This window comes from Trichosurus vulpecula, chromosome 1, assembly GCF_011100635.1.
Source record: "Trichosurus vulpecula isolate mTriVul1 chromosome 1, mTriVul1.pri, whole genome shotgun sequence".
NCBI lineage: Eukaryota > Metazoa > Chordata > Mammalia > Diprotodontia > Phalangeridae > Trichosurus > Trichosurus vulpecula.
The window spans coordinates 14,786,167-14,805,273 of NC_050573.1; the positions used below are offsets into that span (position 1 = coordinate 14,786,167).

At 53.4% G+C, this 19,107-nt stretch overlaps 1 protein-coding gene across 1 annotated transcript; it reads left to right on the top strand.

Annotated features, from left to right (window-relative positions):
- Window positions 1-8,952: 8,952 nt before the first annotated feature.
- LIF (LIF interleukin 6 family cytokine) lies at window positions 8,953-16,901 on the top strand. The gene is made up of 3 exons (XM_036742189.1): window positions 8,953-9,014; window positions 13,780-13,958; window positions 16,491-16,901. Exons 1-3 carry the CDS (start codon window positions 8,996-8,998, stop codon window positions 16,899-16,901), a joined length of 609 nt encoding a protein of 202 aa, XP_036598084.1. The 5' UTR covers window positions 8,953-8,995.
- The last annotated feature ends 2,206 nt before the right edge of the window (window positions 16,902-19,107 follow it).

Genomic DNA, 19,107 nt, shown 5'->3' on the forward strand with positions numbered 1-19,107 from the left:
GCCTACTATGTGCTATTCTGCCAAGATCGTACTGTCCACAGCCCTGAGGGCTTCAGCAGGGGGAGGCTTAAGTGTAGCCTTGATCATGGTCTCTGCCTCCCCCTGCTGCCTCCTGCCTGTCCCCCCTCATCTCTGGGCTGGCCTGGGTCCTAACCTCAGACTTGCTATGTGACTTTGGGCAAACCCCTTCCCCTTTCCCATCCGTAAGACTTGTCTTCAATGGTCTCTCCAGGCCTTTTCAGCTCCGAATTCTAGGATTCAAGGTTCTCTCTGGGACTCAGTTTCCTCATCTGTCAAAGTGGGATCATAACCCCTGTCCCACCTCCCTGTGCTGAGAAGTAGCTTTGAGGCTTTAAAAGCAGCACGGGGAGGGGAGAGGTCCTAGCTTCTGGTACAGAGATGGGGATCCAATGCCTGGAAAGGAGGCCTGACTCCAAGGCCTCTGTACAGGAACTGAGAATAGTGGGCTGCCATCTGAGGCAGAGTAGCTTAGTGGTTGCCTATGCTTAGATAGGTTTAGGTTGGAATCAGGAGGATCTCGGTTCAAATCCTGCTTTAGACACTTACTATCTGTGTGACCCTGGGAAAGTCACAATATCAATGGGCCTCAGTTTCTTCACCTGTAAAATGAGAGGACTGGACTTGGGGACCTTTGAGGTCCCTTCCAGCTGGAGAGCCCCATTCCTTGGCCCTTGGGAAGCAGCCTACCCATTGGGAAGCATTGCTCTGAGGTTGAGCCCTTCAGCTCTCTGCCTCCAGGTCCGGGAGAGAAAGTGGAGGAAGGTAACTCACACATGGCTCCAGGGCCATTCCGTTTCCGTCTGGATTTTAAAAACAAACACATACGCACAAACCGGAAGAAACAAAATAAAAAAAAACTTTCTCCCTGATGTAATTCCCGGGAGGTCAATTCCTGACTTAGAAAGCAGCTGGGAAATGCCAAGATTGCAGCTGGCCTTCCTGGAGGTGGTGGGGGGTGGAGAGGAGGCCCCTCCACAGATAGCCCTGGGCTCCCTTCCCAGCTGGTCCTAGGGCCTCTGCCCCCACTTTGGGGGCCTGGCCCCTAGAGCTAGCTCCAAAGGCCCTTTGAGCTGGAGAGCTGTCCCTGTCTGTCCCACCTGCCCAGCTGGACCTGGGCTGGCCCCCTCCCTACTGGCATTTCCTAAGACCCATTGTCCCCAGGCCCAGAGAGGCTGCCTGCCCCAAGGAACACACAGCAAAACAGCAGTGGAACTGGAAGCTCCCAGGCATCCTCACTACCTGGAAACTGCCAGAGTCCACTGGATGGCACTGCCTACCCTGTCTGTGTTCATTCAGGACTGGGCGTTTGCTTCACTTTGTTACTGGATACAGGCTGAGCCCTGAGCCTGGTCCCAGACTAAACCCTGACCCTGAGCCTCTCTATGGTCTGAGCCCTGACTTTGTCTGGGGACTGAGCCCTAACCTTGTTATATGGTCTGAACCCTGACCTTGTCAGTGGTCTGAGCCCTGACCTTGTCTGTGGTCTGAGCCCTGACCTCGTTATATGGTCTGAGCCCTGACTTGTCTATGGTCTGAGCCCTGACCTTGTCTGGGGGCTGAGCCCTGACCTTGTCTATGGTCTGAGCCCTGACTTGTCTATGGACTGAGCCCTGACCTTGTCTATGAACTGAGCCCTGACCCCCATCAAAGCTCAAACTGAGCCCTGAACCTCTATGGAGTGAGCCCTAACCTGCTCTTCTCAGCCTGAGCTCTGCCTCAGCCCTAGACCTGGGGCCAGGCTTCTGGGTCTCACCTTCCATCATCTCTGTCTGCCCTCCTTCAGAGCCCAAACTCTGCTGCTAATCCCTGGAATGACTTTAGGTGAGTCATTTCAATGCTATGGGCCTCAGTTTCTCCTTCTGTAAAATGAGGAGGTGGGCTCATCTGGATGGTCTCTAAGGTTCCCACCAACCCTGAGTTGAGGCCCAGCACCCCTCTACAGCCTGAGCCCAGTCTTACCAATGGGTTCGTGGCCACAAGAGGGCCACGTCAGAGAGTGTAGATGGGTCAGTGCAGCCCTTCTGGATGCCTGTCAAATGCTAGACCGAGGCATGTGGCTCAGCAGCCCATCTCCATATCTGGAGAACAAGGATAGCAGGGGGCCTTTTGCTTTTCCGGGCTAAAGAGACATGCCTGGGCTGAGGCCCAAATGCCCACTGTTCCTCCACCCCACAATGAATGCCTCCATCCCACCTCCTCTAGCCCTTGAAAAGAAACCGTCCTGAGACCAGTGATACCCAAGCCTCCCATTCTCCACTCTCTACAGAGTTAAGTGGACTCTGGCCCCTTGACTCCTGGAGCCCATTTCACAGATGGGGAAACTGGGGCAGAGGTCAAAGTGCTAGCTGGCATTTGAGCTAGGGCTGGTGCTGGAGGGTCCCAGAAGAGGACTTGATCTTACAGAAAACTCTGGACTAGGAGCCACTGATTGTGTGATCTTGGGCCAATGATCTCCATTCCTCAGTTTCCTCATCTTAGGTCACAGGGTGTCTCTTCCATAAGCTCCTAGGATTTCTAGCTGGAAAGTGCTTAGAGATAATTCAGCTCTTTCTCACCCCTCCTCCCAGCATTCCATGGTCCTAGGGATCCTGAACCTCACCTGGAGGAAGGGTCATTTGGGCTGGGACAGACACAGAAGGGAAGGAGGGGGTAGTAGGGCCGAGATGGCTGGGCTCCTCGGGGCCCCAGTGGGGGGTGGGGATGGGGAAAGTGGCAGTTTCTGGATGGCTAGTTATGGGGAATTCCCCCAGCCAGCCTGTCTACCTGGTGAGTCATTGGCATTCACTTCCCACACAGGACGACCAGGTCCTCCCCACCCGGCCCCCCATTCCCCTCCAACAGCCACTCATACCAGCTGGCTCCCCATTTTGCCTGGTGACCCATGTGGAGACAAAGGCACTGCTCACCACCCCCACCCACCCTCTGCAGGGGGCAGCTGGTGATTCAAATCCCCAGGAGCAGCAATGGCCCAGGGGCCAAGGGTCCCTGGGGGTGAATCAGCTTAGAGGGCAGCCAGGGGTTAAGGTCAGGGGCATTCCCGGAATGCCAGAGATGGTCCTTTGCGAGTGGGACCCAAAGCAGGTGTTCCCCTGCTGCAGAGCCCCAGAGTATGGCTCCTGTCTTGGAGGTAGAGAAAGGCCAGGGCACTGTAGGACCTTAGACTGAGTGAGAAAGGGATGGCAGAAGGCACCTAGTCAAATTCTTTTATTCTGCAAAGGTGGAACACTTGTCCAAGGTCACCCAGATCTATGAATTGAAGCTTAAAGCTATTTGCTGTTCCCATCACACCACACTGTCCCTGTACCAGGCTGAGGTTGCCAAGGCAGGTGACCTCACCTCCATTCTGTGGGAGGCGGGAGGGGGACCCCAATCTGGCCCCTCCCTCCATCAGCAGCAGCAGCCTGCCCTGACCACCCCACCCCAACCCAGCCCCCTTGAGCACTGGCATGGGGAGGATAGGATCAAGGGAGGATTGTGACTTCTTACAGTCTACCAGGAGTCTCTGAGGGGGGTCTTTGAGCACAACCCTATGCGCAGAACATGAATGAACAGCGCATAGTTCTTGCCCTCAGGAAGCCCATTGCCAGTAAGGAGTTAAGACCTCAGTTTCTCCATCTGTAAAATCAGAGGGTTAGCCTCAGATTCCCTCTGAGGTTCCAAATCCATGGTTTATGGTACCCTCCCCTTCCCCTTTCTCTCCTGGGAGACCAAACCTGCCACCGACTGCTCTGAATTCTAATTCTTTTAGAATTTAGGATTTTATCTGTGATTTCATCACTGGGGAGGAACTCTAGGTGTGGGCAGGCCCTCTGCCAGAGGGAACAGCAGAGCCCAGGCTCTGAGGAGCTGCCTGAGACAGCTCAGAGAAGGGGAGGCCACCCACCAAGGGTCAAACAGCTAGTTAGTGGCAAAGGCAGGATTTGAATCTGGGTCTTCCTGACTTCAAACCTAGCATGAATCCACTGCCTCCATGGTGCTAAAACGGACTCACATGAAACAGCCTAGAGCTCTCTGTGTGAGGCAGGCAATAATCTAGGGAGAGATCATGTGGGAGGGGGACTTGGTGATCAGGGAAGGCTTCCTGGAGGAAGTGGGATTTTTGTGGGCTCAGCATGGTGGAGGAGGGAACTTGGAGCTCATTCTATCCAAAAGACTCCTTTTACAGAGGGGAAGAGGCTTGCTCAAGTAACCCTTGTGGTAAGTGCCAAAGCAAGGACTTGTACCCAGGTCCTGTGACTTCCAAATCCATTACACCCCCGAAGCACTAGAAGGATGGGTAGAATCTAGAGAGGCAGAGTAGAGAGGAAGGCATTTCAAGGGAGGGGAACTGCTCAGGCAAAGGTGTGGTGGTGTGGATGAACACAAGGTGCTAAGAGGGTGCATATGGGACACAGGGTAGTCTAGGGTGGGTCATGCCTTGTAGGAGAATCCAGCAGCTCTGGCCCCCAGCAATCTGCACTGAGGTATGAGGGAAAGAAGGGCAGACTCGGAATCCAGAAGACTTGGGTTCATATCCTAATATATGAGACCCTGGGCAAATCACTTAAGATTAACTGAGCCGAAGTTTTCTCTTCTGTATGCCTTTTCATTTATTCATTCCGTCATCTGTAAAATGGGTGTGATGATGAGTATGTATGTAAAATGCTAGAGATTATTGATCCCATGTGACTTCTCTGGGCCTCAGTTTCCTCACCTGTAAAATGGGGGGGGTGGTTGGAATAATACCCTTTCAGTCTGAAACTGGGTTCAAAGTCTCCTACCTGAGGAGTGAACTTGGTCTGGTGCCTTCCCTTGCTCAGTAAAATGAGGGGATGGGGCCAGCCATCTGCAGCAGCTCTCGATCCCTAGGACTGAGTGCCTGGGGAGAGGCCACACCCGGCCAGGATCCCCCCCAGCTCAGGCCACGTGTGAGTTCCCCCCATTCCCGCTAGCAAGCACTCCAGCCTCCAGCCAGGCTTCCTTAGCAGGGGCTGGAGTGGATGGAGATGAAGTCACAGCTGGAAGAGGCCCGGCTGGGGCTGCCACTCCAGGGTGGGGTGCTGGGGGGGAGGGGAGTGAGAAAGGGGGGTTGTGACCCTGGGAACCGGCCAGTGAGAGAACCAGGGGAAGAAGACAAACAAGCGCTAGGGAAAAACACACCCCAAACAAACACCCAAACGGGGCCTGGAGCTGGGCCCTGAGCAGGGAGGGCCGGCGGCCACCCCACCCCACCCGACCCCACCCCAGCGCTGCTCCCTACTCTGGGAGCAGGGGCCTGGACCCGAGACACGCAGCCCAGTGCCGGGCTGACCGGCTGAGGCTGAGGACGGAGCTGGGACCCGGCCCCGACTGCCCCACCCTGGGGCCCAGGCCACGGCTAGCTTCCCCGCTGAGCCGAGCACATGGAGGGGTGTTGGGGGAGGCCAGGGTTGGGCCACCAAGGATCTCAGAGCACTGCGTCAGGTACGGGGGAGGGTGTGGGGGAGGGGACTGTAGGGCAGTGGAAGGGATGGAAGCTGGGGTCCTGGACATGGCGAGGACACTGGATTTGAAACGGAGGAGGCAGGTTCTGATCCAAGCTCTGCCTCCCACTCTCTGTGTGACCTCAGGGAAATCACCCGGGCCTCAGTTGCCTCGTCGATAAAATAAGGAAGAGATGCTCTGGAAGGCCCCTTTCCAGCTCGAATATCTGATGACACAAGTTGGGGACTGGATCTCCTGCCCTCTCACTTCCCACCCCCACTTTCAGTTTTCTCTAGATGGAGATCAGGGTGTGTGGGGGGAGGGTAGATTCCGGGGACTCGGAGAAGACAAGATAAGGGAGTCCAAGGGTGGGGGGTGGGGGAGGAATTGAATCAGAGCTCAGGGAAGGAGACGCCTACTTGGGGAAGATTCTGAGGAAGGAGGGGAAAAAGAAGATAGAGGAGCACAAGGAGGGGGTTGAGGTGGGGGAGGGAAAAAGGAAGGCTGGCAGAGTGGCCAGTGGGCCTTGCCCAGGCTTTAACGTGGGGCACACGGGGACTAAGCTGGAGATGTAGGGGGAGAGAAAGTCTGAGCCAGGGGTTCAGGGGGCCAAGTAGCAAGGATTGAGGGGCTAAGTCATGTACCTTTGAGGGCCAAGTCTGGGAAATACGGAAGCTGGGTTGGGAGGCTGGATCAGGGAGCATCAGGGGAGGACTTGAAGCTGGGGGGCCCAGGTTGGATGATCTGAGGGCTCTAATGAGGGGGGCAGAACATTCCAGGTTGGACAAAAGGGAAATCGAATTGGACAGTCGTGACCTAGTTGGGGCAGGGGGTGGGCTTCAAGGGCTGATTAGGACATGGTGAGGCTTCTTGGACCAGTGCAAAGCAGCCTGGGATGGGTGAGATCTCCAAGTGATAGGGCCTGTAGCCCTGGCTAGGCTCTGGGGGGGAGGGGTGAAGCTGGGAGGCCCATCATCTCAGAGGGCCCGAGTCAGATCGCCTCTGTGGGTGACCTCGACATCCTTTGATTACCCCAATCCCAGGATAGGGTGGGGTGGGAGAAAAGATGCCAGGCAGAGTCTTTGGCAGGCCAGAGGAAGCAAGCAGGAGGTGAGGCTGGGAGGGGCAAGGGCTGGGCGGGGTAGCTGGGTCCAGCTGTGTTTATCCCTGCAGTCGGTTAGGAATAGCCAGCAGCTTGTTATCAGGCCCTCGGTCCCAGCCCCCAGGGTTCCCCCACCTCCATTCAGTCCTAGAGGAGGAGACCGGTTCTGGCAAGACCAGGAAGGAGCACATGGCCAGGCAGGCCTGAGAGCTGGGGGGATGTGGCAACTTGTCGGATGGGGTGGTGGGGAAAGAGGAAAGCTCCTGACCTGGGCCGGGCTGCCAAAGCCACAGACCTCCCCGTGGCAGCACTGGGGCGGGACCACCCCCGTCACTCGGTGGAAACTGGAGCTTGCCTGGTTAGGAGTTTGCCTCTTGGAAACTGGTTCTCATCCATCTCCCCTTTGGGGGGCCAGGACGTGGAATTGGAGCTGCACGAGACTTGTCGGTGCCCACGCCCTGGTGGGTTGTGGCACTTACTTCCGAGGACCGCAAAGAACTCTACCGGGTTATCCCCACCGTGCCCGTCTTTTCCTCTCCTGTTTCACAGATGGGGAAACTGAGGCCCAGAGCAGGACAATGTCAGGGCAGTGGGATATAGGGAAGATGAGCTGGATTTTGAGCCAGAGGGTTCAAATTCCAGCTCTGCTCCCTGTGTGATCCCTTCTTTCTGAGCCTCAGTTTCTCTCTCGGTAAAATAAAGAGGTTGCACTGGGTGGTCTCTATGGTTCCTTCCAGCTTCAAGTCTATGGTCCTGTAGACAAATAAGTTCCTTGAGGGCAGGGACTGTCTCACTTTTGTCATTTCATCCCCAGCAGTTTTGGGCACCTAGGGGGTGCTTGATAAATGCTTTTTAAATTAAATTGAGTTGAATTGGGTGCCATATCTTTGAGCAGAGTGTAAGCTCCTTGAGGGCAAGGACTGTTTCACTTTTGTCACTGTATCCTTAGCGTACTAAATGCCTGTTGGATGACTCAGCCGATGGCCAGGGTTGGAGCCTCCTTCGTCCACTCTCCATCAGCTCCTGTTTCTATAGCATTGTACCCTTTAGGCCATACAGACTTTCATTAGATTCTCCCAACAACCCTCGGAAGTAGGGTAGGACTTTAAGCAAATCCCTTCCCCTTTCTGGGCCATCATTTATATGATGGAAGAACTGGACTACCTGAGCTTCAAAGTGTCTTCTAACATCCATTCAATCAATCCACAAGCATGTATTAAGCTCTTACTACATGCCAACTGCTGGGAATACAAAGGCACACAATCGAAACATCCCTGCCCCTAGTGAGCTGACAGTCTCGCTGAGTATTCATGTAGTAGGTCTAGCCAGTCTCTACCACTAACTTTGCCTCTTCTGAGACTCAGTTTCCCATCTGTAAAACCGTGGGGTTGGACTGGGTGGTCTTTCAGGTCCCTTCCATTCACCATGTCTTTATTACTGTTAATTAAGATCCCAATTCAGCGATGTCATTTTCAGGAGCATAAATTTCAAGCTAGAAGGGCCCTCAGCTATAATCCGGTTCAATCCCCTTGTGTTCAAGAAACCTGAAGCCCAGACTTGCCCAAGGTCCCACAGATGGTAGATGCCAGGATTCGAACCTCTGACTCCAAGCCAAGCTTCCTGGTGGCATGCTGCCTCTCTTAGCTACCACCCTTTAACCGGCTCTCCACACCTACCCCAGTCATCCCTAGTCTCTCTAAGCGACAACACCCTTTTGCCAAGGGCTGGCACCGAGTGACAGCCAAGTGTCAGATTCCTCACTGTTGTAAACCATGGTGATCGAGGCAGTCTTGCCAGGGGTCCTACTGCCACTGTACTCCCAGACTGCCCCATCCCACAGTGTCTGAGGGAGGTCAGGATCAGTCTCCTACCCTCACTCCCTGCCCCCCCACTAGCCTTGCCGGTCCCTTTGCTCCACTTCCCCCCCCTTCCCCCCACCAGGTGACTCAGGAAGTTTCTCTGAGTTTCAAGGTACTTTTTCAGGGAATGGAGTTAGGACCCTGGCTTGTGGGGAGGAACATCTTCCCACCCCCTACCTCAACTTCAAACAATTAAGAAAAATGAGCCACAGGCTGTTGGTTTTTTGGAAGACCATTATAATTCGATCACAAAAAAATTCTTAGAAGAGAGAAGGAAAAAAAGGCTCCTTTCCCCGCCCCCCCCCACTCTCCCCCTTCTCGCTGCCCCCCCCTCACTTTCACTCTCCTCCCATTCATAATTTCCACAACTATGATGCACCTCAAACAACTTCCTGAATTGGGTATCCTTTTGAGTGGCTAAATATAGCTTTGCTTTTTTCTCTGTCTTACAACATAGGCTCCCGTATATAAACCAGGCCAAGTCCCGCTCGAGCATGAATTTCTGCAAACACCCCTGTCAACATAAACTCAGTCTCCACTAGGTCCCTCCCGACTTCAAGTCCGGCCCACAATGAAGGTCTTGGCCGCAGGTAAATGCAACACCCCGCCCGCCCGGTCCCCCACTCCGTGGGGCTTCTCCTGACTTGGTGCTTGGGTGGGGGGGCGGCGGGGGGGGGCGGGGAGAGAGAGAGAGAGAGAGAGAGAGAGAGAGAGAGAGAGAGAGAGAGAGAGAGAGAGAGAGAGAGAGAGAGAGAGAGAGAGAGAGAGAGAGAGAGAGAGAGAGAGAGAGAGAGAGAGAGAGAGAGAGAGAGAGAGAGAGAGAGAGAGAGAGAGAGAACCCACCCACCCCTGCAGACAGACAGACAGGCAGCTCGCCCGCCCAATCTGCCGGCCAGGCAAGGCGCGCCGAGCCAACCTGCGGGGCTGGGCGCTGGTGGCGGGGAGGAGAGCCGGGCAAGCGAGTGAGCGAGTGAGCGGCTGCAGGCAGCTCCCCTGGCCCTGCACATGGCTCCCTGGCGCCCGCCACTCCAGCATCCGGAGGACAAGGAGGAGGAGGCGGCACAGAGCGGCACGCCTGGGCTTTCCAGGACTGAGTGGCCACTGAACGCAGGTTTGCCAGCGTCGGGGGAGTCCCGACCAGAGCTCCGGCTCCTTTCCAGCCTTCTCCCTTCCTTCTTTATCGAGCGCTCCCTCACTCTGTGCTTCCCACCCACCCGGCTCTTCTTGCGCCCGCCTCTCTCTCTCTCTCTCTCTCTCTCTCTCTCTCTCTCTCTCACTCCCCCCTCTCCCACTCACTTTCCTGTCTCCTTTTCGTTTTTACTTTCTAATTTTTTCTTCCTTTTCTTTTTCTTCCTTTCTTCCTCACTTCCTCACTTCCTATTTCTTCCTACTTTTTTCTTTCCCTTTCATGTCTGTGATTTTTCTTCTCCCTTCAATCGCTTTCTCTCATTTCATTCATTCACTCATCCATCCATCCATCCATCCATTCGCTGTCTCTCTCTGGTGCTGTTTGCTTCTGTCGGATCCCCTCAGCTCCCCCTAACTCCACTTTGCTTTCCATCCAGATGGGGAGCTGTGTCCCTCTAAGGGCCCTGGAGTCCAGAAGGCAGTTTTTCTGTTTCCCATTCCTTCTCCCCCACTGAGGATGTTTGCAGGACGCTAGCAAGAGTGGGTTGGTTGGCAGAGGGCAGAGAGCCAATGTTTGGGGGGGGGGCCTTGGGAAATAAGTGTGTGTTTGGGGGGGTGGGGGGGCTTTCTTTATGAGCCTTCTCCACTCTGCCTGGGACTCTGCCTGGGAAGAGCTAAGCAGGTGGGGGGAGGGGAAGATAAGGATGGGGACTGCACCTGTGATTCCATTGGCACAGGGAGTTCCCTGGTGGGAAAACTTTCTATACCAATGAAGACTGGAGTTTCTCTGCAATTTAGTGTTGAGCCCAGAGTAGTGAAGGGATAAATGACTTTGTCAGGGTCATGCAGCCAGTATGTGTCAGAGCCAGGACTTGAACCCATGTGTTGGTAGCTTAGAGGCTAGTACTCTGTGCACTGTACCATGCTGAGACCAGAAATAACCAAACACTCATATTATAATCCTGTACTTTCTTCCTGCCCCACCTCCCCAAATGCATTGCATGGAGATGGGAATGATGAGGGGTGGGAATCCCTGGCTGGCTCTGGGATGAAAAATCTGAAGACTTGGGGTCACATTTCAGCTCTGCTATCTTTTTTTAAACCTTTCTGAGCCTCAGTTTCCCTCTGGGTTGCATTAGAATCTAGTCACTAGATCATCTCAGAGGTCTTTTGCAGCTCCAACTTTCTTGGGATGCTCTCCTAACTCCTAGGGGGTGGGAAGAGGGGCTGCACAAGGTCTGATTTTCACTAAGCAGACAGATGGGTGGGTCACCATTCCATCCCTATCTGAGGGTTTTAATAATACTGGGGCCTGGGATGACTGTGGGTTCGCCTGTCTCCCTTGGCACTTGTCTCACCCTCGGGGCTGAATGAAGCTTAGCTAATCTGGAAGGCCTGGGGGGAAGGGGTCTGGGAAGCAGTGGGGGCAGGTCTGGGTGACTCAGAGGGGCTGGGGGTGGCCATCAAGGGAGGAGGGAGCAGGGCTGAGCAGCAATCCCCCAGGCCCTGGGCTTCGTGGGGGTGGGGAGCCATGTGGTCCAGCCCTCCAGCAGCTGGACAACCACAGTCCCAGAGCTTCTGTGGACAGGTCCCAACAGCCCTCATAGTTACCTTTCTCTGTTCTGCCTCCCCCACAGATCTACTTCCTGCAACCTTTCCCTTTCATTATTGCAACATTTCTTCTACCTCCTCCCTGCTGCCCTCCCCTCCCTCTCCCCAGGGCAAGTGGGACCCCCTCAGACCCTCCCAGCCCCAACTCCAGCCCCCCATTGCCCAGGAAGGGACTAGCCTAGGATTATTTGGTGCCAAGGGCCCCTGGAGGGCAGGGCAGGGGAATATGGTATAGAGGAAAGAACCCTGGATTTTGAATCAAGGGAAACTTGTTTGGTAAACTTCCTAGCTGTGTGAACTTGGGCAAGTCTTTTTACTTCTCAGGGTCTCAGTTCCCTCCTCTGTAAAAGGAGGGGGTCAGGGTCTAAATCAGTTCTAAAGCCTGTAGATCGTGGGGAGAAGGGAATGCTAGACTTAGGAGACTCTTTGGAGAGATAGAGTGCGGAGATGAAGCTGGAAGGGACAGGATACGAGTGTGGGATTATGGGTAGAACTGTGGGGATACAGGTAAGAGAGAGTATAAGCCTCTCTGAGAACTGGAATTATCCCCCATGCCTGACACGTAGTGGGCACGCAATGCTGTTAATTGGTTGACTGACTGGTTAAGAGACTGGGCTGGGGCAGAGTCAGGTCATAAAAATGGAGGCAGCAGAGTAAAGGGGCTGTTTGGGGGCACATGAATCATAGATATAGAGCTGGAGAATTCAAAGTTAAATGACTCATCTGAGATGACACAGTTGTAAGTGACCAAACTTGGATCCCAAGCCGGGTCGTTGGTCTTTTCTCCACACCACGCTGGCTCGGCTGGGGGCAGAGTTAGAGACCCAGGGTCGAGTTACCTAGTAGCTATAATAATGATGATGGTGACAATGATGATAGTAGCCAGCATTTGTACTGCTTCTGAAGGCTTGGAAACATTTTACAAACACATTGTATCCTCACACTAACCCTAGGGAGCAGGAGCTCTTATCATCCCATTTCTACAGATGATGAAACAGGTTAAGCAATTTGCCTGGAGTCACACGGCTAGAACGTGTCTGGAGGAAAATTTGAACTCAACTCTCCTTGACTCCCAGTTCTATCTACCACCTGCCCGTGTGGAATCGGGGCAGGGTTAGAGAGATGGAGGGAGGTTATGGAGCAAGTGTCTGATGGGTAGATGACCTCAGGAGACAATGAGGGGCTCAAGGGCTGGCAATGGCTGGGGCGTGTGGGATCCTGAACCAGAATCCTGGATCGTAGAGCCAACCCAGCCTGGACAGGACCCCGGGGACTTTTACTTTAAAGCTCTCTGGCCAGAGGTTATTGGGAGCTGCAGGGATCAGGCGCCCTGTGCCTTCTTCTCACGGCCTCCTTCTTGTCTCTGCCTCCCCTCCTCAGTTTCCCTGGTTCTGGGATAGAAATCAAAAGCAACAGCAATACCAGCTGACACACCTATGTGGTCTTGAGGGTTGCAAGATTCTTTAGGTACATATCTCATTTGGCCCTCACCATAACCCTGCAAGGTATCTTATGCCCATTTTACAGATGCTCAGAGAGATGATACAGCTAGTCAGAGTCTATGGTGATCCAGAGATCGAGAGGGACAGAGCAGTGTGGCACATTCCCTGGAGTACTGGGTTTGGAGTCAGAGGTCCTGGGTTCAAATCCTCCTTTTCACAACTATGTGACTTTGAGAAATCACCTAACTTCTCTGACCTCAGTTTACTCACCTGTAAAATGAGGGAGCATGGATTAGATGACCTCTGAGGTGCCTTCCAGCCCTGGGTCTAGGATCCCAGAACTTGGCTTCTGAGTACCTTCTTTTCTTAACCTGGGATCCCAGGAATAAAAAGAGGGGAGGGACAGAAGCATGCAGTATCAGAGATAGAGAGAGAGCTGGGGGTGGGGAGATGGGAGAGAGAGAGAGAGAAAGAGAGAGAGGGGTGGGGGGAGATGGAGGAGAGAGAGAGAAACAGAGAGAGACAGAGAGAGATACTGAGAGAGAAGCAGAGAGAGAGAGAAACAGAGAGAGACAGAGACAGAGAGACACAGAGAGAGACACACACACACAGACACACACAAAGACAGAGAGAGAGAAGAGAATGAGGGAGAGACACAGAGACACACACAGAGAGAAGACAGAGACAGAGAGAGACAGAGAGAGATAAGAGAAGGGGAGGAGAGACACAGAGACAGAGAGAGAGAGAGAGAAGACAGAGACAGAGAGACAAAGACAGAGAGAGAATGATGGAGTAGGCTAGAGACAGAGGCATGGAAAGGGCTGGAGGGAGTGATAGAGATGGAGAGCCTGATCACACCCCTAAGCTGTCTCTGATCTATGACCTTGGGAGAAGCTCCTTTTCTGAGCCTCAGTTTTCACATCTGTAAATGAAGATAGGAATTCCTGCCCTACTGACCCAATAGGGCTGTCATGGGAAAGGTGCTTCCTAACCTTCACCTCCCTACAGAAACATAAGTGATGGTCATCCCAGGATTGTTCTTCTCCGTGATCAAGGCCGAGTAAGCCTCCATCCCCGGCTTAGCCTTCCCTCCCCCATCCAAGCTGACCTGAAGATTAACCTCCAGGTCCTTCCAAGCCCTCCCACTCATAGACCCCTCCCCACCTGTTTCCAGGAGTCATGCCCCTGCTGCTGGTTCTGCACTGGAAACATGGGGCCGGGAGCCCCCTACCCATCACCCCCGATGATCCCAAATGCGAAATGCGCCACCAGTGCCAAGGCAACCTCACGTTCCAGATCCGGAGCCAGCTGAATCAGCTTAATAACAGCGCCCCAGAACTCTTCACCTACTATGTGAGTGACCCCATCCGTACCCCCACCCTCAGCCCTGACCTGGGGCTTCCTCCAAAACCACTTGGCCAGGCCAGGAAGTTGGTCTGTCTGCTAGCAAGTCCCCGCTGAAGGTGCTGACCGAGATACCTGGTGGGTGGGGGAGCTTCAGGGAAAAGAGAAACAATAGCCTTGGTCTAGACCAGGCCACGCTACTGCTCCCCCATCCCCAACATTTCTCATGGAATGTGGCAGGAAAAGTCTCAACCTGGTGGCTGGAGAGGGTGTTAGAGGAACTGCTCCGAGAGGCTGAGGGGATGTTGGAGTCAGGTGACTAACGGAGGCTTCTGGAAGGGTAGGCTTCATGATGGGGCTGATTTGGGAGCCGAGTCCAGCAAGAAGGGAGAGAGGCAGATGGAAATACACAGAGAGAAAGAGGAAGACAGGCAGAAAGCAACAGAGACAGAAGCCTTACTCTTCAGAGTTGGAATAGACTTTAGAAATTTAGGTCCAGTTTAGACCATTTTACATATGGAGAAACTGAGACCCACATTAGAGAAGGGATTTGCCCAAAGTCACAAAATCACAGGATGACGGAGACCTCAGTGGCCACCAAGTCCAACCCAGACTTGACTGACTAACCCCAGCCTCTGCTTGAAGCCTTCCAATTATGGAGAGCTCACTAACTCACCAAGCAGCCCATCCCACTTGGAGACATGGAGCTGAAATCATTCCTGCACCTTCCACCTCTTGTTTCTGCTCTATGGCAAGAATAAGTTGGTAGCCAGACCAGGTCTGGAGCCTCCTAGCCTGTGGCTGTCTCACCTGAAGGCTGGCTGCCACCTCCAGGGGTCAGGGGTGTTGGACTCAGTGGCCTCTGAAACCCCTTCAAGGGCTCAGATTCTGTGACTCTGTGTTCCCAGTATACTTCCTGTTCTCCCAAGAGAGATGGAGAAGGGCTGAGAGACACAAAGAGATGGGCAGTAACTGAGAGACAAAGGAAAACAGAGATCGGGGCTAGATAATGAGGCCGTGCGTGTGTGTGTGTGTGTGTGTGTGTGCGTGCGCGTGTGTGTGTGTGCGTGTGTGTGTGTGTGTGTGTGTGTGTGTGTGAGAGACAGACAATGGTCTGGGGGTGGCTGCATGTGGGAAAGAGACAGGAAGAAGCTGTGAAAAAGGGAAAACAGAGAAAGTGAGTGCTTGTGTGTATGTGAGTATTTGTGTGTGAGTGTGAGTATGTGTGTGTGCATATGTGTGTGTGAGTGCTGGTGTGAGTGTGTGAGTGTGAGTATGTGTGTGTGAGTTCATGTATGTGTGGGTGAGTGCATGTATGTACACATATGTGAGTATGTGTATCTGTGTGTGAGTATTTGTGTGTGTGTGTGTGTATGTGTGTGTGTGCGTGCACTCATGCCAGGTGTGAATGCTAGGCTTCCAAGAACCCTTGGACATCAGTAGGTCCAAATCCTTCATATTACTGTTGGGGAAACTGAGGCCCAGAGGTGCGAGGTCACACAGCTGGCCATTGGAGAGTTGGGCTTGAGCCCTGGAACTCCTAATTCCCAATGCAGAGGCTCGGACAGTGCTGCTTTTCCTTTGTATCCTCCACTACGTTTTTGCTGAGGGCTGGGTACAGAGGCTTTAGTGAGTGGCCCCTCACATCTGGGTCACATTCCGAAGCTTTCCAGAGCATTATCGCAGCCAGGGTCTGCCTTCTGACTCAGGCAGGTCTGGGAAGGCAGCCTTGGGTGGGGGCAAGGCAGGAGGCGCAGGCTCCCCTCTGGCCTCCACCAGGAGGTCACTTCTCCCTTGCGTACCTCATTTTCTCCCTCTGCACAGTGATGGAGCTGGACTAGACCAGGGGCTCTTCACTAATGGCCCCTATGGCTGTTTAGTGAAGCCTAATAAAGACCTTTTCTAAGAAGGATGTTTTTAAATGCATGAAATCCAGAGGTGTACAAAGGAAGAAAGTTCTAGTGAAATACAGAAACCAAGATTTAAAAAAAGTTTATGGACTCTTGCTTAAGATCCTGTCTCTTAGGTCCCTTGTAGTTCTGAGATTCTTTGTCCTAGAGTCTTCTCCCAACTCTGACATTCTCTGTTCTAAGCTCCTTCCCACCTCTGACATTCCCTCTTCTAAGGTCCCTCCCAGCTCTGGTATTCTCTGTTCTAAGCTCCTTCCCTCGCCTGACATTCTCTCTTCTAAGGTCCCTCCCAGCTCTGGCATTCTGTGTTCTAAGCTCCTTCCCACCTCTGACATTCCCTCTTCTAAGGTCCCTCCCAGCTCTGACATTCCCTGAGTCTAGGAATGGCTAAAAGGTCTACCCTGCAGCCCAATGTCCCCAGTCTCTGTCCTTGCCCATAGCCTCTGGCACCAGGAGGAACCTCCGCTTCTCCAGCCTGGGCCCTCCCTGGCACATGGGTCCTTTTCACATCACTCTTTGAAATAGTCCAGAGTCAGCAAGGATGTCATGCGCCACCCTCCCCACTCTGAGTAATCGCTGTGCCCCTCTGTCCCCACTGGTGGTTAACCTTTCTGTTCTTCTCTGTCCCCAGTACAAGGCTCAGGGGGATCCATTCCAGACCAACCTAGACAAGTTATGTAACCCCAATGTGACGGACTTTCCGCCTTTCCATGCCAATGGCACAGACAAGGAAAAGCTGGTGGAGCTATACCGGATCATAGCCTACCTCAACGCCTCACTGGGCAACATCACTCGGGACCAGAAGGCCCTCAACCCCGGCGCCTTGCCCCTTCTCAGCCAGCTGAACATAACCACAGCCATAATGAGGGGCCTGCTCAACAATCTTACCTGTCGCCTGTGCAAGAAGTACCACGTGGCCCATGTCTCTGTCTCCTATGGCCCTGATACCTCCAGCAAGGACACCTTTCAGAAGAAGAAACTCGGCTGCCATTTGTTAGGGAAATACAAGCAGGTCATTTCTCTGGTGGCCCAGGCCTTCTAGGCACCCTGAGAATCTCAAGGTGTCACCTGGACTTGTGAGGGAATCTTGAGCATCTCCACTGGACCTATGAGAGATCTCAAAACAAGGGTCTAGGCCTAAGGATTCCCCAGAGTGATTCAGACCAGGGGAGAGCGAGAATCTCAAAGCATAGTTTAGAGCAAAGAGATCCCAAAACTTGATCTGGGGCACTCGCTGGGGGTCCTTGCTAGGTGGTCCGCAGGTCGGATCATCCTGCCAGGTTGGCCTGTGCCATTCTCAAAAGGTGGGAGTCTGTCTCTAGGGGGTAGTAAGAAGAGATATAGAATTACCATCCCGCGGATCCAGCGTAATGGGTGGTAAAGCTGCTGTCAGATGGGCTGGGGCTTCTGGTTGGTGCAAGTTGAGAAAGGAATCTTTATGGGAAAGGGCCGGCTCAATGGAAGGCCCTGGTAGCTGGTGGAGTCACCAGCATCTCTGACAATCTGGGGACATTCTCGGTGCCAGAGGAAGGGCTCCGCTCCTTTGAGGGAGGTAGCGCCCCTCTAGGGAGGGAGAAGTAAGTAGTGGCAAAAGGTACTTGGAGGAATGGAGGTGAAGGAGGTTTTTGATGAAGGAAAGCCCTGTGGAGTCACTGCCTCTGCCCTCAGCTCCTCAGTCCTGCCTCTTACCTGGAGCTCAGGAGGGCCAGGGAGGGGGGAGCTGGCCCACCCCCTGTCCCTTGCTTGTCTAGTTCCTTCAGTGTGAAGTGATAGGGGTCAGGTGGTTCTCAGTGGTGTTTGAGAGACTTGGAGGCCTAAGGGAGTGTGGCACAGGGGATAGAGCGCAAGATTTGGAGAGTTTAGTGACCTGGGTTAGAATTCACTTCTGCCTATTACCAGGCTGTGTCCCTTTCTCTCCAGAGAAGACCCTGACCTTAATACATTCACCTCTCTGGGTCTCTGCTAGAAGATGAGCTGGCTGGTTGGACCAGCTGACCTTTGAGGTCACTTCTAGCTCACAATCTGGGATCCTAAGGATTGTCAGGCCAGAAGTAGCCCAGAGAGCTCATGGACCCAGGCCTAGAGAGGAAGAAATCACTGGGCACTGGGGCCTGGAGAGAGAGGAGAGGCAGCGTAGTTTCAGTTTAGCTTGAGCCCACACAAGATCAGACAGGGACTGCAGAGAGCAGAAGTGGGGTGGGGGATGGGCTGGGGTTGGGGGGGGCGGGGTCAGGGGCTGGAAAGAACTGTGTCCCTGAGTGGACAAGGCAAGGGAGAGGACCATGAGATCACTGGAGGACACTTGGCCTGCCTGGATCTGAGACCTAGACAGGCCAAACAGCTGCAGTGTCTAAGTTACAGTGATTGTCTATTTATTTGTGTTTTTTCTATTTATGTTAATTTATTGGTGCTTTTTCCTGTCCAAGTTAATGCCCCTCCCCCAGCAACTACAACAACTCTAATAATATATATATGTATATGTATATGTATATGTATATGTATATGTATATGTATATGTATATGTATATGTATATGTATATGTATATATTATTCTGGGCTGAAGGGGGAGACAACACTTAGACCTGAGAACTGTTTGTGAATTGAGTTTGGTATCTGAGAGGGCACTGCATGGCTGGGACTGAAGGCCTTGGTGAATGGCTCTCAGCTTCTGTTCTGGACCACCACTACTCCATCCACTTTTGGCCTAGCTTCTAGGCTATCAGAAAGATAGTGAAGATGAAGCGCCTTTGGGGGGCCCTTGGTCTCCTTAAAGCCTCATCTGAAATTTGATTGGTATGATTCTGGCTGGGGTCCAAGTTCCACAGAGAGCTTTGGGAGGCACCTAGAACAAATGTGGAACATGAAGGCACCTCTGGAATTTCCTAGGCTTCCCTATAGATTAAAGCTGACCTTCCATGATATGGAGGGCAACTTTGGGGTCACTCCCCACCCCTGGGCCCTTTTTTGTTGAGAATCCCCCTATGAGACCTTTCATTCTCTGGGCCCTGAGGGAGCCTGAGAGCCCCAAGGTCAGAGCAGCAGGCCTCTCCCTAGGTCATCCAGGCCAGCTCCTCTTTTTCCTGGCCTCCCAGACTGAGAGATGCCTGATCCTGCTATAACAGCGAAGGGAGAGCTGAGCTTTCTCCCCATTTGGGGGTGGAGGAAAGGGGTGTTGGGGAAGGAAGGGCCTTCCAGGCCTCAGCCGTGATAAGGATGTTGTGTCTCCTTCCCTGCCTACATCATGTCTG